Raw genomic sequence first — 15,277 nt, forward strand, 5'->3', positions numbered from 1 at the left:
AGAAATACTCAGTCTTTGTTATAGTTGAAGGAAAGAACCTAGAAAAGAAAGCGCTTATAATAATGCAGGCTACAAAGTCTCATCTTCAACATAAATTAAAAGATGCAGAACATTCAGATACTGTTACAGGCACACTCGGTTCAGTGATAAGTGGCCATTACGCCACTGATCGGACCAAAAGTGCGTCGGCCCACCTTGAAAATGCCTGGTATGCAAGATTACCAGTCCAGCCCTGGCTGCATGCTGCACCACAGTACGTCAATAGTCCCACTCCAAGAGGACAGTAATATTGCAGACTATTAATAAGTCAGACTATTGAAGAACAGCATAAAATATACTTTCATATTGTTGCTACTTCTGCCCAAAAACCACCCACTTACAAAAAAATAAAATAAAACTAAGACCGACTTGTATTTTACAATACAAGTTATAGTTATAGCCATAGTTCGTATAAGGATGTGTAGAGGCAGATAATCTCAAAACAATGCTACTACAACAATGAATCGGTATGCAAAGTGGTCATCTCACAAAAGGTAATTCAGTAGTTCGTAAGTTAATGTAATCCTGCTTAGAGGATAGCGTAAATGTGTGTGATTTGCTGTCCTGGGAGAAGGACTCGAGGCATGATCTGAGCTTGAATACATCCCTGGACATAGATTAGTTATTTGTAAATAGATAGGAGGAGAAAGAGGAGGAGGAGGAATTTCTGTACATAAAAAAACAATGAAATTCACAAGGTAAAACATCATATAATGTGTAGTTGTAGTGGTTATAAGGGTGAATAAGGGTGAATATAATTTACAAATCACTACTTTTTGTTTTTATTAACATTTATCATACTGTTCCAATTTTTGGGGGAATTGGGGTTGTAACTAAGGGAAAATTTAGTTTTTCGTTTTCAAGCTTCATTTACCATAATACAGTCAAACAAATTTAACGGCTGTATTTTCTTTAATACATCTTTAAATAGTCTCTATGAACACATCCCTTGAGTACACAATATTATTTTCATTGCTTACATCTTCACAATGCTGGGCCTCCAGGCCAGTCTTTTGGACCACAGGCAATTATACTCACCAGACACAAAAACAGCCAGAGAGAAAACTCTCATAAAAGCTTTAACTATGGACATTTTATCTGTATTATTGCCTTAGGCAATAAAGAGTGGTCTGCCTGGTAATTTAGTTGAGCTGGGTGCATTAGTTCCATTTGATTCCTTTTTTTTACAGCCATTCCTACAGAAGAAAAGGTTAACAAACTTTTCATTTAACTCATGCCACAATGTGAAATGAGTAGCTTACATCATTGGGCCAGAATGGATGACTAATGCACTCACAGGGCTGCTCTTGCACATTGTTCTCTTAGAAATTTCATGTAAAGATCAATTCATTTTAGTAACTGAAGCTCTAAAACATGCCATATTATAACTTGGGCACCTGCATGAGTTTACAGTATTTCTTCTAGTATAATTGGAAATAAACATTCATGCAAGACTTTTTTCTGTGTTACATCTATTAGAGTGTACAATTCTGTTTTGTTTTTGTGGTTCAGAAATTAGCTTTCGTGGTGACAAATTACTTAATTCCCCTCTAATTTTCATCTGCAAATGACTTTGCAAAGAAAGAAAAAATATTCATTATATAAATTTCACAAAAATAGGCTTATTCTTCTCTTTTTTGCATTAAATATTATATTAAATATTCTGAATATGGTTATTTAGAGCACTGAACAAACTCATGTCATTGGTTGAGCCAGCTGTTGTGTCTGGTTGCACGAACAAACAGAGCATTGTTTTGAAAGTGCCACAAAAAAACAACGTTAACACTTTTTATGAAAATCAACTTACAAATGGCTTATAGCTTTCCCTGCATTTTAAACTGGGATAGAGATAAAAAATTATACATTTCACCTTTAAATTGACAGCATATTAACACACTCAGAACAGCGCTGCATCTCTCTATTTTTTCTGCATCTCTCGCAGGAGCAGCAATTTTTTTTAGATGGCATTTCGAGTTAAAAATAACTTTAACTTATCCAAAATGTATCTCAAGAAGTCGTTTTTTTTTTTTTATATATATACACGTCCGATGTGAACGACCCCTAATGATGCATTCCCTAACCATTGGGGGCATCTCAGTTGTGCTCAAAATTACCTGTGCCTGGGAATAGTTGCAAACATGGGGGGACTGGGAAAGGTCAGAGAAACACAGAGGAAAACAGAGGGCAAAAGAAAGTTAGATAGACAGAGAATGAGCCTGTTGGTCACAGATAACTGCACCATGGCAAAAAAAAAAACCTCCCTTCATCACATACAACACAAATTCCGAATTTGGAATTACATAAAAGAAAGCCTACATTGTAGGAAAATTATTTGACTTAGAAGTCGCATACACCACGAGTATTACTGTTGCTATCTTGCATCCATTGATACTACTGCACAAACTTGCTCCCTTATGACATAATCCTGCTCAGATTACTCGCTTATGACATCATCTTGCTAAAAGATCAGTTTCTACTTATGAGTAAGAGCTGATTAATAGACACCAGAGTAGGGATGCACCAGGTATGCATAAGGTCTCACGTAAGTTGTGACAAAGTTCACACTAAGGGCTTAGTAACTACTAGTTAATTTGTAACTAAGTCAGAGCTTAATTTGGTTGCACCACCATTTCTTAAGGCAAGACTTAACTAGTAAAGTAAAGTAATGCGTAGTCGCAAAATATGACGTTTACTTGTATTTATCCAATAAGCAGCATTGAAATTTATACACAAAAGTGTTAAACAGCCATGAACTTCGATCTTGTTATGGTTGATGTTCAAACCTTGTTTGATCACGTTACTGTAAGCTGTAATAAATTATATCCCCATTAAAATACGATACGTAATAAAATTAGATTTGATAAATACTATATTTGCCCTGTGTAAATAACAATATATAGGGGTGATAAATAAATACTAATACAACAAGCTGGAAAAATAGACATTTATTCATTTGAATATCATATATATATTTTGAATGTGTTGAAACTTGACACCAAGCTACGCATCCTGAAAACTGCACCATTAGATTGGTTTCATGCAGAAGAGCCACTTAAAAGTATTTTTCTCTCTCATGAATGTAAACAAGTGTTAATGTCAACATCATAATGTATGTCGAAATGATTGATGCCTGTCACGCAAAACATGAGCTCATTGATGCCATAAAATATCAGTCTGCTTTCATATTCATTTATATTCCATCTATTACTCCTGGTCTTCCTTAAATATTTATTTTATACTCAGGGTTCCATCCTACCTAAGTTTAATGGTGCAATGCTAAAATATTTAGGAGTGCGTAAATTGTGACTTAGTGCCCATTTACGCCACAACTAGGCTAAGTTGTAATTTACATATAGCTGGTGCAACCGGCCCCAGTGAGTGACATCACACACTACAACTGAATCTTCAGGTTAATGACCTGCGTGATACATTAACCCACAAAAGTCCATTTGGAGTGTAGCTGTGCTTGCCTGATTTACAATGTCAGCTAGTTGGCATGGCAAATCTGTAGTTGTCCACTATCTATTACTGTAACTGAAAGGGTGATTCAAAAAGGTGTCACAGACACAGTCAGAGAAGAGTGCAATAACAACATCAATACTGTTAATTCATGCAGGGAACCATGTCAGAGTAAGAACACAAGACTCTAATCATCTTATCTGAGACAATAACTAGATTAGAAAACAGATCAAGCCTGGGTACAAGTAATCAGAATTCTATTTGTTAAAAAACAAAATAACAAAAAACAGATGTTTAACCAATGCATCTCAATCACTATAGAAGAAGCAATCATTTTTTTTAAATTCCATCTGTCAGGTCAATGAGACTTGGCTTTGCTTCTTTAACTTAAACCTCCTAATTGGCTGTCAGGACTAGTGTTAGAGGAAAGACAAGCATAAACAATGGAAGCCCCAGGCTAATGACACAAGCCCTGTCTTCATGAGCACCATCATCTCTCCAGTGTAATATAAAGAGGCATGGTTTCCACATAAAGCCCGACATTATTTCCACTATGATTACTCATGGCCATATCTTAGTTTCCATATCACTGATCACTTGTCAGGTGGACGCTTGGGTTCTTTTGTTCTTGGGTGGCAGGAATTCTTTGTATTCACTTCTGGGAGATAATAATTCAGAGTTTTTCTGCACAATTAGAGTGGACTGAACCCAACCTAATGCCTCAACTGGAAGTCCCTTTATATGGCTGCGCTGGGCACAAGTGTCTAAGCAATCAATCAATTTAGCTGCATATTAGGTGGTGTAGCCTAGTAGTTAATGATCTGGGCTGATAACCAAAAGGTTGAAGGTTCTAACCCTGCATTAACTATAACAACTGTGCCTAGGGGCACGACACAGATCCCTGTTCATTAATTCTGTTGCTGTAATAAATGGAGGGGCTATTAAATATCTAGACTGGTAACCCGAAAGGTTGTTGGTTCAAATCCACTGCAGGGGTGCTGTCCCTTTCATTTGTGTTCAGTAAGACGCTTAAAGTGATAGTTCACCCAAAAAACACAAATTCTCTCATCATTTACTCAGCCTTATGCCATCCCAGAAGTGTATTACTTTCTTACATATGCAGAACAGAAGATTTTTTTGAATATTTTTTTCAGCTCTTTTGGTCCATACATTGCAAGTGAATGGGTGCCAAAACTTTGAAACTCCAAAAATCACATAAATCAGCATAAAAGTAATCCATAAGACTCCAGTGTTTAAATTAATGCCTTCAGAAGCAAGTTTCTGTCAATCTCCACAGTTAACGTTCACTTACACATTCTTCTTGTGTTTTTAGTGATTTACATTTTTTGGACATATCGCCCCCTACTGGGCAGGGGAACATATTTCTACCAAAAAAGGACATACATATTGATCTTTTTCTCACCCACACCTATCATATCACTTCTGAAGATATGGATTAAAACACTGGAGTCAAATGGATTACTTTTATGATAGGCTACCTTTATGTGCTTTTTGCAACCCATTCACTTGGATTGTATGGACCTGCAGAGCTGGGATGTTCTTCTAAAATCATAATTTGTGTTCTGTAGAATAAATAAAGGCATACACATCTGGAATGGTATGAAAGTGAATACATTATGAGCGAATTTAAATTTTGGGGTGAACTATCCCTTTAAGATAGAAGTATCAGATTTTGGGTGATTAATAAGTGCCAACACTTACCAATTGCATGCCACATATAAAGGCCAGCGTACATCGACCACTGCAACAGCCCATCTTGCCCTCCTTGGAGTCCGTGTTTCCACGTGGGTCGCTGTACCTCCTCAAAGATGCCCGGTCAAAGAGACGATCTAACACGTTTAAAGGGTGTTTCTTCACTGCAAAATCGCTAGATACTAATTAAATACGCCCTTCAAGTGAAAGCACCCCAAACGCACCACCGTACACGAAGAAGATCCGAAGACAACAGCATAAATGTGTTTGTTAGGAAAGTGAAATGAATATATAATGCAGTCAACCCAGGACAACACTTCTCTAAGTTAGTTAGAAAGACGGCGCAGGAGGAATAATGGTGAGCGCGACGCAGGACAGAATAAATCATATCATGATATCTCCAAATCCAGCAGCGCGCGACATGTCAATCTGATCTTCCACCGGTCCGTGTGTTAGAAACAAAGCGACCTAGTGTTGTTTTCGCGCTCATTGCTCCTCCCTCGTAATGAAGGAACCGAATTAACACATTTCAAACAACAACGATCCGTTTTCTTCTCCCGAAACAGCAGAGTTCGTTCGCGCGCTCGTCTACTTCACGCCGTGCAATCCACGGGAACGGTGAAATGAGGACAATAATCCAAGTGCTCGTGCTCAATAAGCATTCAATCAGTAAAGATTAAATGTGTTTTATAGGGACCTTGAACTACTTATGATCCGTTCCTGCGTTAACACAGTCCGGGAAAGGAGAGGTACAAAGACGAAGCACATCCAGCTCGACCATCTGACGCTCCAGATTGAGTGAACTGCACGCGGCGTTGCTCTCAGCGGGGGATCCGACTCTGTGTCTTCCTCAAGCAGAGCCTGGTGCTGATGCTGTACAGAGCGCAGATGAGGAGCTGGACATTCCTCAATGCACCGGATTACCTCTATGCTCAGTGGGCGTGAGAGCAACACGATATGGAAATTATGACAATTTGGTGTGTGTGTTGGGGGGTGGAATTGGTCACTCGGCAAGATGCATATAGTATAAAAAAGGCTTTTCCCATTGCTATATTACGAATTAATTTGCCATCATGGATGCCTTTGAGGTCTGATTTTAAACAGCCCCCAAGGTTTAATTTTGTTTTATTGTTTGTAATATAATAATTCGTTTTGTAATCTTCTAATTACTACAGTTGTTTTTACATGTTTGTTTTCTATCTATCTATCTATCTATCTATCTATCTATCTATCTATCTATCTATCTATCTATCTATCTATCTATCTGTCTATCTGTCTATCTGTCTCTCAGTCTGTCTGTCTGTCTGTCTGTCTAGTGTTCCTGTAGCTCAAGCATGGTGCTTGCAAACCCAAGATCATGGGTTTGATTTCCAGGGAACACACAAACTGATAAAATGTGTACACTGAATGGACTGTAAGTTGCTTTGCATAAAAGTGTCTGCCAAATGCATGAATGAAAATCTGTCTGTCTGTCTGCTGTCTGTTTGGTTGACACCCACAAACTAACTACATTACCACATTATGTACTATGCAATACACTTTCACTTATAAACTGTATAAACTTATCAGTGTACTTGCTTGTATAGTAAACAACTATATTTGTTTAGCTAAAGAGAGTTCACACAAAAATAAAAAATGTTCTGTCAACATGTACGGACCCTCAACATTAATAACAGGAGATTTTAGGCAGAATGTTCACCATTAGCCTTTAATCACCATTTGTCAATTCTCTTTCATAATTTTTTTTTTATTTCTATATAATGAAAGTAAATGGTGACTGAGGCCATCAGTGCCTGTCTGCCTAACATCTGAGGCATTGTCATCATTGTGTTCTACGAAAGACAGAAAGTAATACAGGTTTGGAATGACATAATGGTGAGTAAATGACAGCAAAACTATTTTTGGGGGGTGAACTACGCCTTAAAAACGGGTGCAATTGAATCTCTTAAAGTCAACATAAACACAAGCCCACACCCACAGAGAAATACACACACACAATCAGTCTCTCGATCAATGTTTATGACATGCTTTAATTTTCCCAGCAATCTTGAGTGGCAGTACCATGAATTTACTTTCCAATTTCCGGAGGTAATGACTTCAGGCAAAATTGCCATTCCCTCCCTCCTGTCATGGCTCTCTCTCTCTCTCTTGGGTCAATTTGATGTAATCTTGAATTCATTTCAGTTGCACCTGGGAAACTGATAGACTTGATACAGCATTATTCACCGATCAGCATTATACTGTATATCTGTAAACATTACATGGCACATGATTTATCGGAGTCTTCCAGCCGTCATGTCTGGTACTTGCATTTGCCAAGTTTCCACAATGCCTCTCCATCCATGTGAGCAAACTGTCATAAACTGATCCAGTGGAAATGAAAGCCATTAACCTCAGCTCATGACAAAATGCAACAAAAACATGAAAATGATCCCACCTATATTGCACACACCATATGTGAATAGCTTACATAGTATTTACAATTTTCTGTGCCTTGTGTCAGTTTTGTAATTCTTATAATGTCTCTGCCTAGCTTATTTGTATACCTTTTATTTTACTGTAACACTTTGTCCCGTTAAAGGGTTAGTTCACCCAAAAACCGTCATCAAAAATGTCATGATTTTCTCATGCTGGTGTTTTTACAAACCCTGATGACTTTATTTCATCTGTAGAACACAAAAGGAGACATAATGCATAATGTTAGTCTTAGTCACTTTCATTGTATGGCAAAACTTGCAACAAAAGTGAACAGTGACTGAGGCTGTCAGTTCAACACAGAATGTCAGTTTAACATCTCTTAGCTGTGTTAAATTTTGATCAGATTAACATTTTCAACCACGTCAACATTTTTTAGTAATCCGCCTGAAAGTGTCAGACTGCTTGTATCTTATAAAATCTTATCTAGACTGGGTAAACTGGTATCAACAATTTACAGTATGAATGCAGAAATTAAGGAGAACATTAGAGGGAGATATCTATCCTTTAAAAATGAATGAGGTACTGCAGAGCTTTTGACTTCTATCGCTTTAAATTGGACACCAGACACATTTCCTCCATTGCTCTTTAGTGAGGTTGAACGTTGGGTTCTCCTGAATGTTTTATTTGATCTGCTCTTATTCCATCAGTCGCCCATCACAGAGTTTTCAGGTGAAAAGTCAAGACGTTATTCTTTTAAATGTACCTTTGCACCTTGAAAACGAGGTCCAGCCAGAACTGTGGAAATTAAAGCTGTCTCATATGACTTTTTAAACAATACTGTGATTATTTTTTATAGGTTTACAAGAATGCCATGACAGTGGACATTATTTTGAATGCATTTATAGGCCTATTACACCAAACATCATATGGTCATTGTGTTAAAATGCTATTATGTTGTGTCATCATGTTATTATGTTTAGACTTATGAACGTGTTCTGGTAAGTTAGTAACTGATTGGCCTGTTAAATAGATTTTTCTGTTGCACTGGGTTCAACGAGGGGCTAAAGAGATTTACAAAATGATTTCTTTCAGATTATTTTATTTATTTTTCTGTGGCATGGTACAACTTTCATTTTAATGCATTTGTATGTCCTTTCACCCATTCTTCTAAATGAGAATATAAACTCAATCTCATGGCACAATTAGAAACAAGAGGGCCATGTCTCACGTAGGTAATTAGTGCATGAAGCCAGTGTTAACTAACAGTAGCAGTCCTGCTTTACGCTACCTGTCAGTGTGTCTTATTAAGAGTAACACCAAGAGCTGATTACATAATACTCCAATAATGAAGTGTTCCATAACATTGCCTACAGAAGGGCTGTTTCGATTAATGTTTTTAATAACCTGGTGATTGGCCCCTCGGGGTGCCTTAGTGCCCCCTTGTGGATATAGGAGAAAATTTCAGAATACTTTATCACACCTCCGCTTTAAATAATACTGTACAAATGTGCTGTCTTAAATTATTTTTCAGGGCCACATTATACAGCATTTTTCACTGTGACCCACTTATACACAATGTGACCCATTTGGACCAAATGATTGAATCAAAAAGTAATAGTTCACCCAAAAATGAAAATTCTCTCATTATTAACTTACCTTCATGCCATCCCAGATGTGTATAACTTTCTTTCTTCTGCAGAAAAAAAATAAAAAAAATAAATATTTCTGCTCTGTTGGTCCTCACAATGCAAGTGAATGGTGACCAGATATTTGAAGGCCAAAAAGGCAGTATAAAAGTAACCCATATGACTCCATGTGCTTAAATCCATATCTTCTGAAGTGATATGATAGGTGTGGGTGAGAAACGGATCAATATTTAAGTCCTTTTTAACTGTAAATCTACACTCTCACTTCCCCCTTTTGGTGTGGAAGTACCTTTCACATTTAGTCACTTACTGGCTGGTCAAAGGTGCAGATTGATAGTAAAAAGGGCTTAAATATTGATCTGTTTCTCACCCTATCATAGTGCTTTAGAAGATATGGATTTAACAACTGGAGTCATCAGGATTGCTTTTTTGCCGCCTTTATGTCATTTTTGGATCTTTTGAGTTTTGGTCACCATTCACTTGCATTGCGAGGGCCAATTGTTTCTTCTAAAAATCTTTGATTGTGTTCAGCAGAAGGAAAGTCATGCGCATCTGGAATGGCACGAGGGTGAGTAAATTATAAGAACATTTTCATTTTTGGGTGAACTATTCCATTAAACTGCTGTTGAAGAAAAATTATTTTTCCAGAAAATTTGATGTCCTCTCAAAAAAAATTCTGTCATTATTTATTCACCCTCATTTAGTTCCAAACTCATTTGCTGTTTATTTACTTCCATAAAAGTATTCCATATGACTTGTGTGCCATATTCTTTTAAAAAGTCTTCTGAAGCATTGTGATAGCATTGTGTGAGGGGCATACCAAATATTCAGGTCATTATTAATTGATAATATTTCAATTATTCACATTCATATCCAGAATCCAGAGTGTCATGTTTACACATGCAAGAACTAATGCTGTTTTTGCGTCACTTATATCTACTTCAAGACACCAACTTTATATATACATATATACTGTACAGTATTCAGAATATATTCTATTTCTTTATAACCCTAATGTTTCATATTTTAAAACAGATGCATTCATTCAATGTGCAAATATGCATCCAGTTTGAAACAGTATGCAGGAAGCATACTCCAAAATAGTTTTACACATATAAGATTGATGGTAATGCATCATGCTCACTTCCTATACAGTACGGTGTCTTAAGGGGAAGTCCCACTACACTTCGTCCTCCATTCATTCTCATTCAAAGGCATTTGAACAAGGGAGACCGGAATTGTAACCTCATGCGAAGAAATTCCATACTATGCAGCATTTGGAAAGTAAAAAATGTATAAACTATGAACCCCGAATCCATACAAAGAAAGTGCATGTGAATAACATCTCTTAGCTGTGTTAAATTGTTTTAAATGTCAGCTTTACACTAAGCTAAAAAGCTATTTCAAGCCATTTTACATGCACATGTTACCAGGCATGATCATATTTATTTTTCAAGAAAAATTCATGTTAGATCATAATTTAATTTTTTCCAGTAAAACCTTTGATATTAGGGCAAAAATCGTATTCTTGATAATAATCTTTGTATTGTTTTCCTGTAAAAAATATCAAAGAAAACTTTTCTAAATCCATCTTTATCAAGATTTATCTTGTTTTAGAAACAACACTTCATAACATATTTAGGTTTTTCAGAGAATGTATTTTTAACATGTGTATTTTGTCTTAGACTTCTGACAAGAGTTTTTATAGTCAAGAAAAGTGAAAAAATTTACCAGTGCTGAAGAAGTAATCCAAAGTATTTAGAAATACATTACTGACCTTGAGTAATCCAACGGAATATGTCACAAATACAATTTTACAGTATGTACTCTGTAATCTGTAGTGGAATACATTTCAAATGTAACCCTCCCAACCCTGTACATTTATTTAGTGCTTTTCTGACACTACATTCAAAGCACTTCACACAGTGACCAGGGGACAACCAAAACGTCTTGGGTTACATAGGTAACCCTTGTTCCCTGAAAAAAGCGGAACGAGATGTTGCGCTGCTAAGCGCTATGGGGAACAGCTTTTGCTGTGAGCCGAGCTGAATAATGTGTGGAACACGTCAATGAACATTGACCGGAATTTATAGCCTCGGCTGATGTAATCATTAGATGCACCTGAGGCCAGGCTATAAATGGATACGTCACCAGGTGTCGTCAGATACTTCTTTTTGAAGAGCAGTCCTGGGACGTCCCAGTGCGGCAAAGCAGCGCAACATCTCGTTCCGTCTTTTTCAGGGAACAAGGGTTACACATATAACCCGAGACGTTCCCTTTACAAAAAGCTTCACTACGATGTTGCGCTGCTAAGCGCTACAGGGAACGCAATACCCACGCCGCCGCACTTGGGGCTGTCCGGACCCCTACGGTTGTGCAGTGTACTCACAAAAACGCCAGAGGTCTCAGACATGAGCTTCAGATGTCGACTCAAGGGCATAAGAGCCCGGAGTAGCAAAGCATCTAACCTATAAAGTTTGATGAATGTGTGCGAAGAGAACGCTATCGCAACTCAAACTTATCATAAAAACTGATGAATGTGAGCGGAGAGGACCAGCCTGCCACATCACAAACTTGTTCAGGCATGAGCTGAGATGTCGACTCAAGGGCATAAGAGCCCGGAGTAGCAAAGCATCTAACCCATAAAGTTCGATGAATGTGTGCGAAGAGAACCCTATCGCAACACAAACTTGTCATAAAAACTGATGAATGTGAGCGGAGAGGACCAGCCTGCCGCATCACAAACTTGTTCAGGCATGAGCTGAGATGCCGACTCAAGGGCATAAGAGCCCAGAGTAGCAAAGCATCTAACCCATAAAGTTCGATGAATGTGTGCGAAGAGAACCCTATCGCAACACAAACTTGTCATAAAAACTGATGAATGTGAGCGGAGAGGACCAAACTGCCGCACCACAAACTTGCTGCAGAGGGGGACCTCTAGCAAAGGCTTTAGAGGAGGAGAGCCCTCTGGTAGAGTGCGCCCTAAAACCTACTGGCGAAGCTTGATCGCGCGCCTCGTAGGCCCGGGCAGCAATGTCCCTCACCCAAAGTGACATAGTATGTCAGGACGTGACCGCCACCCTGTCACGGCTTCCAAATGAAGAATTGCTGCCCTGATTTTACGCCACTAGCAAATGCGGTGGACATAAGTCTGACGGGTACAGACTGGACAAAGTCTGAGAAGTCTTAGCTGCTCCGGCGTTACAAACGGCAGGGAGCAGAAGGCTTAGAGAATAACCGGCCAAGGGTCGTGAAAGGCACCTTGGGCAGGTAGTCAGGGTGAGGGTGCAAAGAATGCTTTTGGTCCTACCTGGGGCAACTCAAAACAAGCCGGCAAGAGAGACAGAGCCTGTAGGTACCCAAGTCTCCTCAGAGACGTAATTGCCATAAGAAAAACCATCTTGAGAGTCAGAAGTCTACCAAACGCTGACTCTAGAGGTTTTAAAAAGGGGGGTCTTATCCTATGAAGAGGTCCTAGCAAGGATGCCTCTTAGGGGGCACCCCGCCCACCAAGGCGTGGCAAACCGAATTGGAAGCCACATAGAACCTGGCAGTGGCGAGGCAAGTGCCCGCTGACAGTTCTTTCCAACGAAAATCCAGAACTGAAGCAAACTGGCAGTTAGCTGGTTCTGTAATTGAGCTTATTAGAAGGAAACGCATGCAGGCGCATTTGTGCCATGTATGCGCCACCACGATCAGCACCCCCGAGGGGGGGGACTGGGTGACTCGGGGAGAAGTAGAGGAGACATTGCGCTATCAACAGAGGCGAAGAGGTCCTCTTCTGCCCTGTAAAATCTACCCAGATCAGTTCCAAGGGAGGGAGCCCTAGCACTTGCAATGGTCTCGATAACTTCAGGAGAAAGCCCTGTGAACCTCAGTTGGTACCCTACAGGGGCCAAGCATGAAAGGTTTCACAATTCGGGCTGGGGATGAATATGTCCCCGAGCCTGAGAAAGAAGGTCCTACCTGTTCGAATCGCCCAAGGCGAGCCGTCGAGGAGAGATATTAACTCAGAGAACCATATCCTGTTCAGCCAGCGCAGCGCCATTAATAGGAGGCAAGACCCTTGCTGGTGAACATTGCCAAGACTCCCGGAGCAGAGAAACCGGGAAAGAAACGCATACAGACGCATTCTGGGTCATGTATGTGTCTTAACGTCCAGACCCAAGGGGGCTGGGTGATTTCAGGGAGAAGAAGAGGAGACATTGCGCTATTCATAGAGGCGAAGAGGTCCTCTTCTGCCCTAAGATCTCGCCCAAACTTGTTCCAAGTGGAAAAAGCCCGGCATTTAAAAAGGTCTCGATAACCTCAGGAGAGAGCCCTGTGTTCCTCAGTTGGTACCCTTAGGGGCCAAACATGAAAGATTCCACAATTTGGGGCAGGGATGAAATATTGCCCTGTGCCTGAGACAGAAGATCCTTCCTGTTCGGCATCGCCAAAGGCGTGCCGTCGAGGGAAGAGATTAGCTCCGAGAACCAAGCCCTGTTCAGCCAGCGCGGTGCTATCAGTAAGAGGCAAAACCCTTGCTGGCGAACTCTGGGCAACTACTACCTTAGGGTGGAGTTCTTAACTCCCCCGTTGGTATTTTCTGTCTAGACCGTAAATCTGCTCCCATATACGGGCATCCAGGGATATAACTGACCTGAGTGACAGGAGCTTGCCCTGGGCCCTAAGGAGAACCCAGCGTGTCAGAAATACAGCTGACAAGAACGTGGGTCTCCTTGATGATTTATATAAGAGGCTACCGCTGCATTGTCCACCCGCACCAAGACATGGCAGCCTCAAGAGGAGGTATTTCAGGGCCAGAAATACAGCCATCAACCCGAGACAGTGACTGTGACAACCGAGCTGACGACCCTCCTATCCCCTTAAGCTGGACGACCACTTAAGGCCGCTACCCCGCTCATCAGGGAGGCGTCTGTCGTTAGCAGCCTGCGACAACAAGACGCACCTAGAGTGGGACCCAAGGCAGAAAACCGGGGTCTGAACCACATAGAAAGGGAACGAAGCCTGAGGCGCGTAACCCTATTTAGCCTAGGGGTTTTGGCCCTTGGAAGAATCCCCTGGCTTTTGGCCACAACAAAAACGGTCTCATGAGCAGAAGGTCCAGAGGGATCACTGTGGACGCATTCGTCCTGAGACCTGGAAATCATTGATACTGATAACAGTGCAACCTTGACCTAGCCTGACTTTTCTCAGGGTGATCTAAATGGACTCAATCCTAGTGGGAGACAGTTGTGCCCGCATTGAGATTGAACTCCATACGATGCCCCGATAGACAGTGTTCTGAGTGGGAGAGAGGACGCTTTTCTTGGCGTTGAGCCTCAACCCCAGAGAAACAGATGAGCTAAGACGATGTCCCTGTGCTGAACTGCCAGTTCCTGGAACTGCGCTAGGATCAGCCAGTCGTCTACATAATTCAGAATGCAGATGCCCCGGAGTCACAAGGAGCCAGCGCTACATCATGCATTGTGAATGTGCGGGTGAAAAGGGCTAGGCTGAGTGAAAGAACCTGACCCTGGAAGACTTCGCCCCCGGAAGTGAACCTCAGGAACTTTCCATGTTGTGGCAGAACTTCTAAATGAAGTATAGAAGTGCGTCATAAGATCGATGGTGACCAGCCAAACGAGTTGTAGGGCTTGAGACACGACCGTCTTGACAGGCATCATCTTGGACTTGAACACCCACGGGTAGTTCAAGCTTTAAGATCTAAGCCAGACGCCACCCCTCACCCTCCATGGGTAACGGGAAGTATTTAGTGTAATAACCTAACTCTCTCTCTGGAAGGGGGAACACATACTATGGCCCCTTTAACCAGGAGAATGAGTTTTTGTTTTTACAAAAAAAGAAATCCGGTTTACGGTAGTGAGAACACGCCGTTGAAACACGGAAAAGCGGCGAGTGAATTAAATCCTGACGCCCTTATAAGACCCACAGAAAAGAACATATCCGGCAGGAGTTTCCACGCTGCCAGGATCTCTGAGATGGGTATTATATTTTAA

General features: G+C 40.4%; 1 protein-coding gene across 1 annotated transcript in view; it reads right to left on the reverse strand.

The window, feature by feature from the left end:
* LOC127623889 (sodium/potassium-transporting ATPase subunit beta-1-interacting protein 2) overlaps positions 1–5,975 on the reverse strand; it is a 210,517-nt gene extending 204,542 nt beyond the window's left edge. The window contains exon 1 of the mRNA XM_052098477.1: positions 5,221–5,975. Coding sequence (XP_051954437.1) covers positions 5,221–5,274 — 54 coding nt within the window. The 5' untranslated portion in view covers positions 5,275–5,975. The remainder of the gene's footprint in view (positions 1–5,220) is intronic.
* Between the last annotated feature and the right edge of the window lie 9,302 nt (positions 5,976–15,277).

This window comes from Xyrauchen texanus, chromosome 30, assembly GCF_025860055.1.
Source record: "Xyrauchen texanus isolate HMW12.3.18 chromosome 30, RBS_HiC_50CHRs, whole genome shotgun sequence".
In the NCBI taxonomy this organism is placed as follows: domain Eukaryota; kingdom Metazoa; phylum Chordata; class Actinopteri; order Cypriniformes; family Catostomidae; genus Xyrauchen; species Xyrauchen texanus.